The sequence below is a fragment of the Rhinatrema bivittatum genome, chromosome 2 (genome assembly GCF_901001135.1).
Source record: "Rhinatrema bivittatum chromosome 2, aRhiBiv1.1, whole genome shotgun sequence".
Classification (NCBI taxonomy): domain Eukaryota; kingdom Metazoa; phylum Chordata; class Amphibia; order Gymnophiona; family Rhinatrematidae; genus Rhinatrema; species Rhinatrema bivittatum.
This window is the reverse complement of record NC_042616.1, coordinates 411,509,346-411,521,013: the sequence shown is the minus strand read 5'-3', so window position 1 is coordinate 411,521,013 and position 11,668 is coordinate 411,509,346. Positions and strand designations below refer to the sequence as shown.

At 45.0% G+C, this 11,668-nt stretch overlaps 1 protein-coding gene across 1 annotated transcript; it reads right to left on the bottom strand.

Moving 5' to 3' along the window:
• Positions 1-510: 510 nt before the first annotated feature.
• Positions 511-8,605, bottom strand: LOC115084801 (galectin-1-like). The gene is made up of 4 exons (XM_029590103.1): positions 8,460-8,605; positions 4,552-4,631; positions 2,463-2,634; positions 511-712 (listed from the first exon to the last, which is right to left on the bottom strand). The coding sequence occupies exons 1-4, from the start codon at positions 8,463-8,465 to the stop codon at positions 569-571; spliced, it is 402 nt and encodes a 133-aa protein (XP_029445963.1). The 5' UTR covers positions 8,466-8,605; the 3' UTR covers positions 511-568.
• Between the last annotated feature and the right edge of the window lie 3,063 nt (positions 8,606-11,668).

The following is an 11,668-nucleotide window of genomic DNA, read 5'->3' as shown; positions in this document are numbered from 1 at the left end:
CCAAAACAAGCTTCCAGAGCTTATCTTAAACCCACTCAGTCTACACACCTCATCTAGACCTATCAGAGAAGCCTACAGAGGATCCCCCAACCAAATCCACCCATCATCTAGCCTACAGAGAGACCAACCATTTGGAATGCTATTCCCCCTGAACTGACAAGAACCCTGCCTGCTGACATTTAGAAAAAGGCTTAAGACTTATTTAAACAAGCCTTTCCCTAAATTCACTGATTTGCCATAGCTATCATTACTGAACATTAGTACACTGCAAATTGTCTTTGAGTTACTTTATGCTTTGTCTTCTTCCCCCAGTTCCATTGTAACTTTTGCTTCTCTGCTATGTTAATGTTTAAGGTTATTGTACCCCAGTTCCCTGTAAACTGACATGATTGTATCATGAATGCTGGTATAAAAAAGCACCAGATACATCTTGGTAATAAGCTAGCTAGTGGCTGTACAGTCAGCAGGAGTCTGACAAGTATTCAAGGAATCAAAGAATTGATACTGAAATTGAGGAGACAGTAAAGCAGTAATTTTTATTTGTCTTAAATAGGCAAGTTGCTCAGCTTCAGTCAAATTTGAGCCCTTTGATCTGGAGGCAATCCACTTCTAGATAGTCAACTTTGTCGACAGACAGTCTGTTGGGGAACTTTAGTTCATGGTCCCCAGAAAGCTTCACTTTAATCTCACTCTTGTCAAATGAGATACACACCTGTAACAGAAAAGTGAAGTTTAGGTGTGGCATGTTTAGTTCCTATTTTACTAAAGCCTAAGTTACAATACAGCTGGGAAATCAAGCTAAGGAGGCACTCAGTGTAGGAAGCTTCACCACCCTGAACCAAAAAAAATAGTTGCTAGGACAAGCCAGAGTAATTTAAGTAGTAACCACAACCATGTGTAGAGAACAGCAAATTTGACCCCTTCAACTTTTGTATAGCAGCTCTAGCTGGTTTTATAGCCTTATTAAAATGGGGATTTGTGCCAGCTAGTAGAGTCCAAGGGACTTAAGTACCTTGAGCCTGAGTTTCATGTCCAGAGGACAAATATGGAAGTCATGGCAGTTTCTAGTTTGCACTCCAGGAGGCCAGGTACAGCCAGTCAAGCACCAGATAAAGCTTGAGACTTTATCCAGCTATTTAATCTTTTGGGCTTCCTGCTCAATTGGAAGAGCGCCATATTTTGTACTATGGTACCATGCACCTTCATTCAAGGCAGCCTATTTCTCCCCTGTTTAATTCATCTCCAAACAACTCAGTCAGTGCAGTAAGTTTAGCCAGCTCCCTTCAGAACATGGACTCAAAGCTAAGCCACATTGCCATGCCTCAGTGGATGAGACTCCAATTCCAAGGGAGCTACAGTGCTGCCACTAGCAGTCCCCTAAGGAACTGCCCCAATAAATCAACCCCCAGGTACTCCTACATGCTAGTGTACAGCACCTACAGCCACTGGGCTGACCTAAAGCTTGAAGTTTAACAATTCAGTTGCAGTTAATTGTGAACCGATGTGAGGTTACTAAACAAATGTCAGTATATAAAAACTGCAAATAAGTCTTAATGCTAACTTGTTACCCAGATAAATTAATTCACATTGATGTATTTAGCCTTTTCTATAGGTTTACTGAATCCCTGCTTGCAGTTTAAGCCTCCTAAATATTCTAAGGCAACAAATGCTGTAACTGCATTATCCAATACCATATTGAACAGCCAGACTTATCTGAAGTGAAGTACAACAACAGCCAAAAACTTCACTGGCAACTTTGGATGAAAATGCCATTGCTGTGGGCTAACCTGGTGGCCAGGGAATAGCATGCTGCCATGTGAAGGAGCCAAGTGCAGTTATGGGGCTAAGATGTAGTAGTGCTCAGTTATGGAAGTTAAGTCACTGAATGGCCTAGTGGATGATGTTGGGCCTGGAGTTTGAAGGTGCATTGATATCCTCAACACAAGTTGGTCACTGCTGAGATGTGACAAGCAAGCTGGAAGGGAGGGGGATAAAATAAAGGAGCCACTGGTAGTTTTGAAACTGCCTTTTACAAGATGAGAAATGAGGATCTGGTATTTTTATTTATACACTTTATACTGGTATTTGTAAGACTTCATATCTGTTTAGTCACACCAAACAATGTTATAAACTTCTAAAATCCATATTATAAAATATGAAATTAAAATTCAGTCTGGGTAACAAGCTAAACTGTTGGTGACAAGATGCTGGGCTCACTGGAACCATGGCTGACCCAGCAAGGCACTTGTTAGTGTGTTCTTAAGACTCTGTAGTACAGGAGGCAGCTACCAGAAGAGTGGGAAGTAGGCAAACACTCCATTCTCAGCCATAGAACCATCCTGGCCCAAGCCTCTCAATCTTTGTTCCTTTGCAAGATGCAAGTGGTTATTTTTAGTTTCCATAAAGCAGCTGCCAGCCCACCCCAATCACCATCCTCTAAATAAAAAAGTAGGATTCCTCACCTCCATGGTTTCACCCTGTTGAAAGGGGAAGGTACTCTCCCTCTGTTCTTCCCCCCATACATCTGCTTCCTTGGAGTTGCACACAATGGTATTAATATCCCCCTCACGATCAAACCGAGGGTTAAGGTGAAGCACATAATTGGAGCTGTCTTTTCCCAGGTTGATGGCAAAGCTATTGGAGGGGAGGGGGAAAAGAGCAAAGTTAAGGAGTCTCCTCCAAAGATCTGGGAAGGGAATTCCTTCAGAAAGATTCACAGGTTGCCTGAACATGCCCTGAGTAATCTATTGAAAAATATTAGCAGGTATGAACTGGAAGTTACAGCTTAACATGAAATCACTGTATGCCATATGCAACTAATTCTGCTACAGCATAGATCACTGCTAAGTTTATCAAGCATTTACAAGTTACTATTAGTGGCAACGCATGTAAAATTCTCATGAAAAGTTATTAAAATCAAAGTTTCCTGGAAGATTTTTAGGTTTGTGCTACCTGAGTGCCAGTTCTGTACACTTGAACAGAGTTTGCTTTTAAGTTTATTAAAAAAGATTAGTTTACATGAATGAAAAGCTAGCCTAGTAAGTAACTTTACTGTACCCCCACCAATTCCTCTTCTCTACCTCCCTCCCCTAACTTATCCTATTTATAGGATTACATCAGAAAACAATGACCAACACCACAATATCAAACTTGTAGAGATGACAATCATTGTAATTATACCAAATATCCACAAACTGCAGGCCATTTACTTCAGTTTCTCCATGTTGCCAATGCTTACAAACTGAACAGGCAAACTTGGAATTGAAGATTTCTTCCAATAACCTAAGGCACATCTGGCTTGGCTATTTGTTTTTGTTCCTTTGTATTTCCTGCTCAGATATGCAGAGCTAGGATCTGGTGCTATGGAGCCTTCTATTCACAACCTGGGGATGCTGTCATTCTCTTCCCAACTTGTTTCCTTGAGGTTGACTGATCTTGTGTGGGGCCCATGCACCAGGGCTCCTTCTAGAACCCTGCAGTCATGGACCCTAAATCTGCTCCCTTTGAACAGACAGCTGCCATATAAAGATGAAGGATTTTACAATCTTACCTTCCCCACCCCCAAACTAGTTAAGAGGGACACGAAAAACAAATGTCTATATGTTTGCAGAATGGAGCTGCTAAAAACCAACACTGGATTGAAAAATGAGTTTATCAAGGATTGACTAATATTTAGATATAACCGTCTCCTGCTGCCCTTCCCTGAAGAATTCAGACCCTCCATGTGCAACAGGTTAAACAGAACTAGAACACTTGGCCAAGCAGTTATGAACTCCTTGTGAGGCCCAGTGAAGAGCTGCATTGGTGCCTTGGCCAGCAGAAGAGTCCTTGGAGCTGCTTTTCAGGATGGTACATTTACTAGCAGACCAGTTCTTGGGATCCCTATCTGCTTTGTATTTAATGGCTACAGGACTTAGTTCAATTTCATCCTTTGGCATCACTTCAGCACCATCCTCTGCTGTGGCCAGTGCTTCCTAAAGCATCACTCCTGCCCCTTTTTGAAAAGCATCTGGAACAGGGGCTAATTGAACAGGTCCAGTTTTTTGCTTGTGTTTCTTCATGCTTGAATTTTTTTGGTTTGGTAACCCAAGTGTTAAACCAAGAAATAAGACCCAAAGGTCAGGACTGCACATCTCTGGACTCCAGCAACTACTATTTACACACCGACTGCATAGTGTTTGGATCATGCAGGAGACCCAGAGTTTAGTAAGGCCTACTCTATTCTGAAGGCTATGATCTTCCTCTGATTCCAACTCTCCCTCCTCACAGATAAGTCATGATAAAGATACCATCCTTGAGCTCATATGCTCACAGTAAGGTTACTAGAGGACAGGACTGATCAGCCTCCACTGAGATAACAGCCAGTTAGCCCTGACCTTAGGTATCTAATACCTGGCTTGCTACCTGACTGTGCAGCAGTGCCCTATCCAGACAGGACTGCACCAATCACTGCTACACAGATGAACAGCCTCCCATTTATTTATTGGTTTTTATATACCGCCGCTCAGAGATACCATGTCTCCACAGAAGAGATCCCTCAACACAACTTACCTTTTAGCATCCTTTGGCACAACACCCTTGATACCAATGCACTGGCCAGGTTTTAGGTTCAAGTTGTTTAACACAAGTCCCTATGAAAAAGGAACAAGAGAAGATTAGCCAGATCCTAAAAGCTACCAAGTCCCCAGAATTACTGCACTTACCCCCTCCCTAAGCAGCAGATTTAATCTTCCAGATAACCATGCAATATCTGCTTTCCTGTGCATGACTAATAGCTCAGATTAAACCACTGTTTCCTGAAGGCTGGAGAGTGTCACAAGCTGTATGCACACTTTCTCCTACAGGGTGCCATTGCCCAGGCTTTGGTTTAGAGGAATTTGCCTACAGTAAGGTTTTTGTGATCAAATCAGGAGTTTAGATACTACAAAAAAGGCTTCACTTTTTCCTAATAGAAAGTTTTGTATAGGAAAATAACTCAATGGCCAGTGTCCAATCACTGCAAATCTAGGAAAGTCCAAAGCCTCACTGTAAGGGAGCCATCCACATATCTTTAAATGCTCCTCCAGTACAGGAGGGAACAAAGTGAAGTGCTGAGATGTAGGGTGATCTCCTGTTTACCAATAATAGCCATGTACAGGCCAAATTCTAACAGGCCTCAGATACTGTTACAGCAAGAGAAGGAATTTTACACTGCATCAGTGCAAAATGAAGAGGCCTGGTCCTAAAACAGTGAAGGATACCTTATCAGATGTGCCTGTTTGTCAGTTCCTGTGAAAATAAGAAACCAGACACAGGCAACCACTTAAGATCCTAAGTGTCAGGGACATTCAAGCAATCACAAAGACCCGCATCTTTAGAGGGAGGTAGGGTTGCCAACTTTTCCATAGACCAGAACAGGACACTTGAAGACTGGATCCCCTCATCTGCATAAATTTTAGATCCTGCCAGTGAACTGCCTAAACAGTGTGTGTATGTATCTGCAGAACCACTGGGAGCTGAGGGCTGTGCACCACCTCCTCTCCTTATACTGTCCAATCACAGCATGGGAAAGGAGGCAGGAATACAGCACAGCTCTCCTCTGATAGAGGGAGAGGCAGGTCAGAGCCTAACTAAGAGGCTGTGGGGAAAAGGAGGATCCACCTGCAAAGCCAGACATTTAGTGTCTGGTCAGTACTTCTAACTGGACATGGTATATAGAATGCCTGAAAACTAGCTGTCAGGTCCAAAACTGGATAGTTGGCAACCCTCACGGGAGGGGCAGCCTGTTACAGACATGGCAGTTCTCTCCCTAAAGGAACAGGAGAGAACCTGCAATGCAGCAAAAGACCCTCCACAAGGTTATGCATGAGTTTATGCAAATGTACCAGGAAGCGAGGGGGCAAGGAAGAAAAAAAGGAGAGAAAAAGGACAAACCCCCAAGGAGAAGAAAATAGACCCCTGGGGAGGGCAAGCCAGAAACCAGGAGGGAGCAGGGAGGCAAGCAACAGAGTGGCAGTCAGACCAGGAAGGGTGAGAGCCAGCCCAGACAGCTGGCAAGCACCAGAGCCAGAAACTAGCCTCCTTCCTGCACAGCCTGCCCCTTCTACCAGCACCAAGCCTCTCCCCTTCTCACCTTACCCAGCTGGAACTGGCTTCAGAGGTATCACCTGAATGTTGGAATCAGGGATAAGTTAGCCACAAATAATGTCTTAAGCAGGCTAAAGTGTGGCATGTTTTGTTACCACCCATGAAGAACTTTTAGTGAAAACATGCTTAGTGGCCAGGATGTTAGAGACAGGAATTGTTATTTTCCAAATGCTATGTCCTGTAAAATCTGAAAAAAAGTATTTGAGAAGAATACATGTCTTTTCCCAGACTTGGATCGCAAGCAAGGTGGGAGGGCAGCTGACAGTGACTTGTAACAGATCCCTGTACCCCTAAGCCTGCTTACAGAGCAGTTACCTCCTAAAATTCCCTTTTAGTAGAAACCCCAGATATACACCCCTCCCTTCATCTCTTGATTATATATGTGTAAAAACCCAAGTTATAGAAAGCAGCACAAATAAGCCAATATTCTTGGGTTGACAAAGTAATTTGGTTTGCTTCCCTCTGAGAAGGACACCCAAGCTTTGGAAGGGTTTCCAGACCATTAGGGTGGGGTTAAATTTGCTATACCAAATCCTATCAGGTAGTACCTTAATCCAAGGTCTGAAAATTAGTCACCAATGCTTTTCTAAAGCCCTGTTTGAAATAGTAAAAAAAAAACACTTCTTGCAGCAAGTACAACATGTTTAGCCCAGCCTCAAATAGCAGTGACTGGATTTTGTATCCTTGAGGCAATTGGATGGATGGGTGGAAGGGGACTAAGACTTGCCACACTGGGTCCATCAAGCCCAGTATCTTATTTCCAATCGTGGCAAATCACCAAAGTGTCACAGTGCCATGCTGCTTATCCCAGTAAGAAATAAGCTTTCACCAAAACAAGGTACGTAGTGAGAGCACAAGGCTTAACACTTACAGTCTATTTCTTACACTAGATTTTTCTAGTTACTATTATCCTCTAGGGCAACACATCTATTACCCACCAGTGAAGACCTGTGGCCACATAAGAATCAGCTTTGGGTGCAATGGTACTTGAGTATCCCCCCTCCCCCCAATATTGAACAATTATCTTAGTTGGCTCCTATGCCGGGCCATCTCCACCAGATGACACAGGGCACCGATAAAACCTTGGTAAGCAGCACTTCTAATCATTGTGGTCCTCCACCGGAGGTCCCGTTCCCTGTAGTATGATCATGCAGGGTGCCACACCCAATCTCCTCGGCCACCGGAACAGAAACGCTTAGTGCAGCAAAAAAGCGTTTCGCTGCTCAAGCTTCGTATTAGAGGAGGGGGAGGTCCAGTGAAGCCACTAAACTCCACGCCAGCACAGCTCCCGCCAGCGCCCTGGCAAGCCGCCCACTCACTGCCATCGCGGAACTGATTTGCTCCAGCTGTCTGTCTGTCAGGATCGGCCCGGGCTCAATTCACCCGGGAAACCGCCCAGACAGCAGCATCCCGGTGTGAGCTGCAGCCAGACCCAACATCCACCCACCCCTGGGGGGACTCAGAGCCAGCAATGCAGAGCAAGGGAGGCACCGCCAGGCTAGAGTGTAACTCCCATGCGTCTCTCTCGGGCCCGCAGGGAAGCTGAATGAACCCCCCTTGCAGCAGCGCAGGATGTGAAGAGAGTTCATCTATGCGGGGGTCCTTCAGGCTCTTTACCGCGCCCCTCAAACCAGTCCCAGGCGTGAGGGAAGCCGTGATTAACTCCCTACGAAGTTAAGGATCCCTAACACTCACTACTTTATACTCACACCCCCCCCCCCCCCCCCCCCCAACTATTCCAAGGCAGCAGACGAAATACGTACACAGCGCATGTGATTAGCCACACAGATCCGGGCATGTGTTTCGCAGTCTGATCTCATTCCCGGAGTAGTACTGTCACGACCCATTTAACTATAAGAACATGCGGCAAGGAAAGGGTGGCCAGGGACAAGAACTATACAGAATTAAAGCGGAACGTGAAGAAGAGAATTTCAGCGTGCAACAAGCTTACATTTTAGGAAGAAATGCGATTTTGTTAGAGAAATAAGGAAAAAGTCAACATTTAGAAGTCCCCCACCCCCATTAACTCACACAAAGTTCACTCACAAACTAGAGGGGGCGGGAAGAGAGATTTATAGCAGGAGCCTCAAACCCCCCCCCCCTCCCCCAGTACAGCCTAAAGAGACCCCCGCCTAGAGAAGTAGTTATGTTAAAGAAACAATCCCGAGCTTAGAATGAGACCAAAGTTTTAAAAGTGAGACCCTCCCCCATTGTACCTCGGAACAAGACAATACTAAATATTTTCTATTTTAAGACTAGTGGAAGGAAAAAACAACACAAAGCTGCATGTATTTTAAACAAGCCCCAACCCTGCAAAGATCCGAATTACTCACTGCCATTCTGCGTCCTAGCTTGCAGCCAAACAACCAAACCCAAAATTTCAGCAGAGAGAGAGAACGGTGCTAGCGGTCCCTGCCTTTAAATACAATTTGCAGCACTGTCACCTGACCATCTCCAGCCTCCGAACCAACCAAAAGAGGTCGTTTTGGATTGACAGCTCTCCGACACCTGCCATTAGACAGCCTGCTAAAACCCTTCCTCTGTGCCCTCCCGTTCATTGTGTGCTCCGTGCAGTGCAATCAGCAAATCAGCCCAGTGGAGATTAAGCTGGGAGGAGCCGTACGGTTTTCAGGCAGTGAAAAATAGTTTCTGGATGAAGTCTTAAAGATGTAAAAAAAAAAAGAAAATTTAAACAAAGTTTCAATTACTAGCAGACGGTTTGCTGCGAGTGCCAAAATTCATGAACTTGGAATTGTCCATGTTGGGTTGGGGATGAAGTGAAAGATGGAAAAGCTTTTCGTCTGCCTTTATCCGAGCAATGAAATGCTTTTATTTCAAGTTTTATTCTACACTTTCATTGTGCAGTGACAGTATGTGGAAAAAAAAAACAACAAAAAACCTCTGATTATTGTAACCAGTTTGCTGAGCTGGAAGTCGGCTGCTAGCTGTACACCGAAAGGTTTCGACTGCTAGTACATTTTTTTTTACAAGCGGGCTGACCTATCTAATGACATTTTCTGATGATAAGGAAAAAATATATATTTTATTCAGTCTACAGCTATGGGAGGTTTTATTTCAGACTAAAAGTATTTTCCTGAGCCTCGACATTTAGCGACTTATTGAAACTCCGTCCTAAAATTTCACATCTGAGTAGATTTTGGAAGGAAGGTGTCTAAATCTCCTGCTGAAAATACATTTGAGTCATAGAATATTTAAAGCGAAAGAAAGCGGGAAGCTGGTTTCCCGCCTGCAGCAGTGATCAGCTCCGATAACTGAAGCCAAATCTGCTTCTCATCTCGCCTACAATTAGAGCTGGCCAACTTTCAAATGCTATTTTGAGGAATATCCTGGCACGGTTTTCAGATCCCAATTGAAATACATTGGGACTGGGTGATTTTTTTTCAGCTTTGGCATAAAGAGATCCAGCACACTAACAAGAAAAACTGAGAGAACTTAATATTTGCATACATCTGTCTTTTTTAAAGTTCTGAAGATAGAGGCTTGAAAGGGTCGCCTGTAGCTATTCCTCACCACTCAGCCCAATTGGAAATATGCCACATCATATTTCCAGAGCTAACAGTAGACATGCATAGACATCTGGAAGTGGAAAGAAAAGTGATGATTGAAGTTCCTCAGGGATTAGTCCAGGGAATGGTGCCGGTTCAAAGTCTGTTCAATATCTTAGTGAACATACTGTGGGAGGGTTAAGGAAAAGTTTACCTTTTTACAAATCATACATAGATCTGGACAGAAATAAAGGATAAATGAAAACAATAAGGTGAATGATATTGCCGTATTGAAACAATTAACTTCCTTAGCGTTCGGGTAGGTCAGACCCAACAACAAGTGGGTTATGCACCTCTGCCAGCAGATGGAGACTGAGCAAAAGCTGACATCATATCTATATACTCCTGCCCCAACATTAGCCCACCAGTATTCTCCGTCTCTTGTAGGGATGTGAATCGTTTTTTGACGATTTAAAATATCGTCCGATATATTTTAAATCGTTAGGGCCACGATACAATACCAATTCCCCCGATTTATCGTCAAAAAATCGTAAATCGGGGGAAGGGGGAGGGCAGGAAAACCGGACCCCCGCTGAACGACCTCCTGCAGTCGATCTCCTGCCGGCGCCATTTTCCGTACGGAAAATGATTCGCGGCAGGAGATCGTTTTCCAGACCCCCGCTGGACCCCCAGGGACTTTTGGCCAGCTTGGGGGGGCCTCCTGACCCCCACAAGACTTGCCAAAAGTCCAGCGGGGGTCCGGAACGACCTCCTGCAGTCGAATCGTGTTGGTCTATGGCCGCCGCCATTTTGCGCCGCCATTTTGAAAAATGGCGCCGGCTGAAGACAACACGATTCAATTGCAGGAGGCCGTTCCGGACCTCCGCCGTTCTGGACCACCGCTGGATCCCCAGGTAATTTAAGGCATTTGGGGGGGGGTTCGGGAGGGTGGGGGATTTAATTTAAAGGGTCGGGGGTGGATTTTAGGGGGTTTTAGTGTGCCGGCTCACGATTTTCACGATACTCACGATACTTTAAACACCCAAACGGCAACAATACGATTCCCTCCCCCTCCCAGCCGAAATCGATCGTTAAGACGATCGAGGACACGATTCACATCTCTAGTCTCTTGCAGATGGTGGACATGCATTTCCCTACACCAAGATTGCCTGTGAATAAAAAAAAAAATTAAAATTAAAAGGAGAGAAAGAAGAAAGAAGTTGGAAAGGAAATGTCTATGTAGCACCGCTTGTCTCCTGAGGTGATACTCTGCAATCCCTCCCTCAGTAGAGTGCCCTCAGTCTGGTAGCCTTGACTGGCATGGACCTAAATTCCAATTAGCGGTTGCAGGCCGAGAGAGGCTCGGCAGTGAAGGCTTTAGCCCCTCCTCCCTGCAGCCGGGACCCATTCCTGCTCTCAGCCAATGAGGGCTGAGTTCAGGTAAAAAAAAAATTTTAACTTTTGAAAAAATAAAAAGAGAGGGAGTTAGCGACAGGAAGACAGCAGGAGAAGTGTCTGTTTCCTCGGTGTTCAGCTATCCCGCTCACGTCTCTGGGTAGTTCTGTGAGGTGAGGAGAGAGTGCAGGCACAGTGGATTGAAGAACAGCCATTTGGCTAGGCCCCGCTTCTAGGCATCTTGGTGTGCAGTGGGCCGAGGGAATCATTTGCGAGCTTGTTTGTTGCAGACTGTCGGCGCACGCTTGCACATCTGTGTGTGTGTCCATTCTCGTTTGTGTGTGCAATTGGGTGTTCTTTCTTCTGGATACACATCTTGTGCCCCCAGTTTAGGTGTCAGTCCTGGATGTCCAGTTTGTATGCATGGGAAAGCTAGGCACGAGCCTTCAGTGGACTCTGTACTTACAGCATGGCACCTGCAGTGAAGAAACCTAAGCGCCTATCTATCTGTGCTGCCTGCCACATCAGAGCCATTCAGCCGGAGCTTTCTTTAAGCCTGTGTCAGCTCTGCCTGGATGCTCAGGGAGATTTGTCTCCTTCCAATTTTATCGATGATGGTCCATCTCTTCGGTCTGAGGGGA

What these genes read in the sequence shown, in the direction of transcription:
- LOC115084801 (XM_029590103.1), bottom strand. An exon ending in GTGCCAAAGGATGCTAAAAG is followed by an intron (nt 2,635 to 4,551) that starts GTAAGTTGTGTT and finishes CCCCTCCAATAG; the next exon opens with CTTTGCCATCAACCTGGGAA. An exon ending in AACAGGGTGAAACCATGGAG is followed by an intron (nt 713 to 2,462) that starts GTGAGGAATCCT and finishes TTTCTGTTACAG; the next exon opens with GTGTGTATCTCATTTGACAA.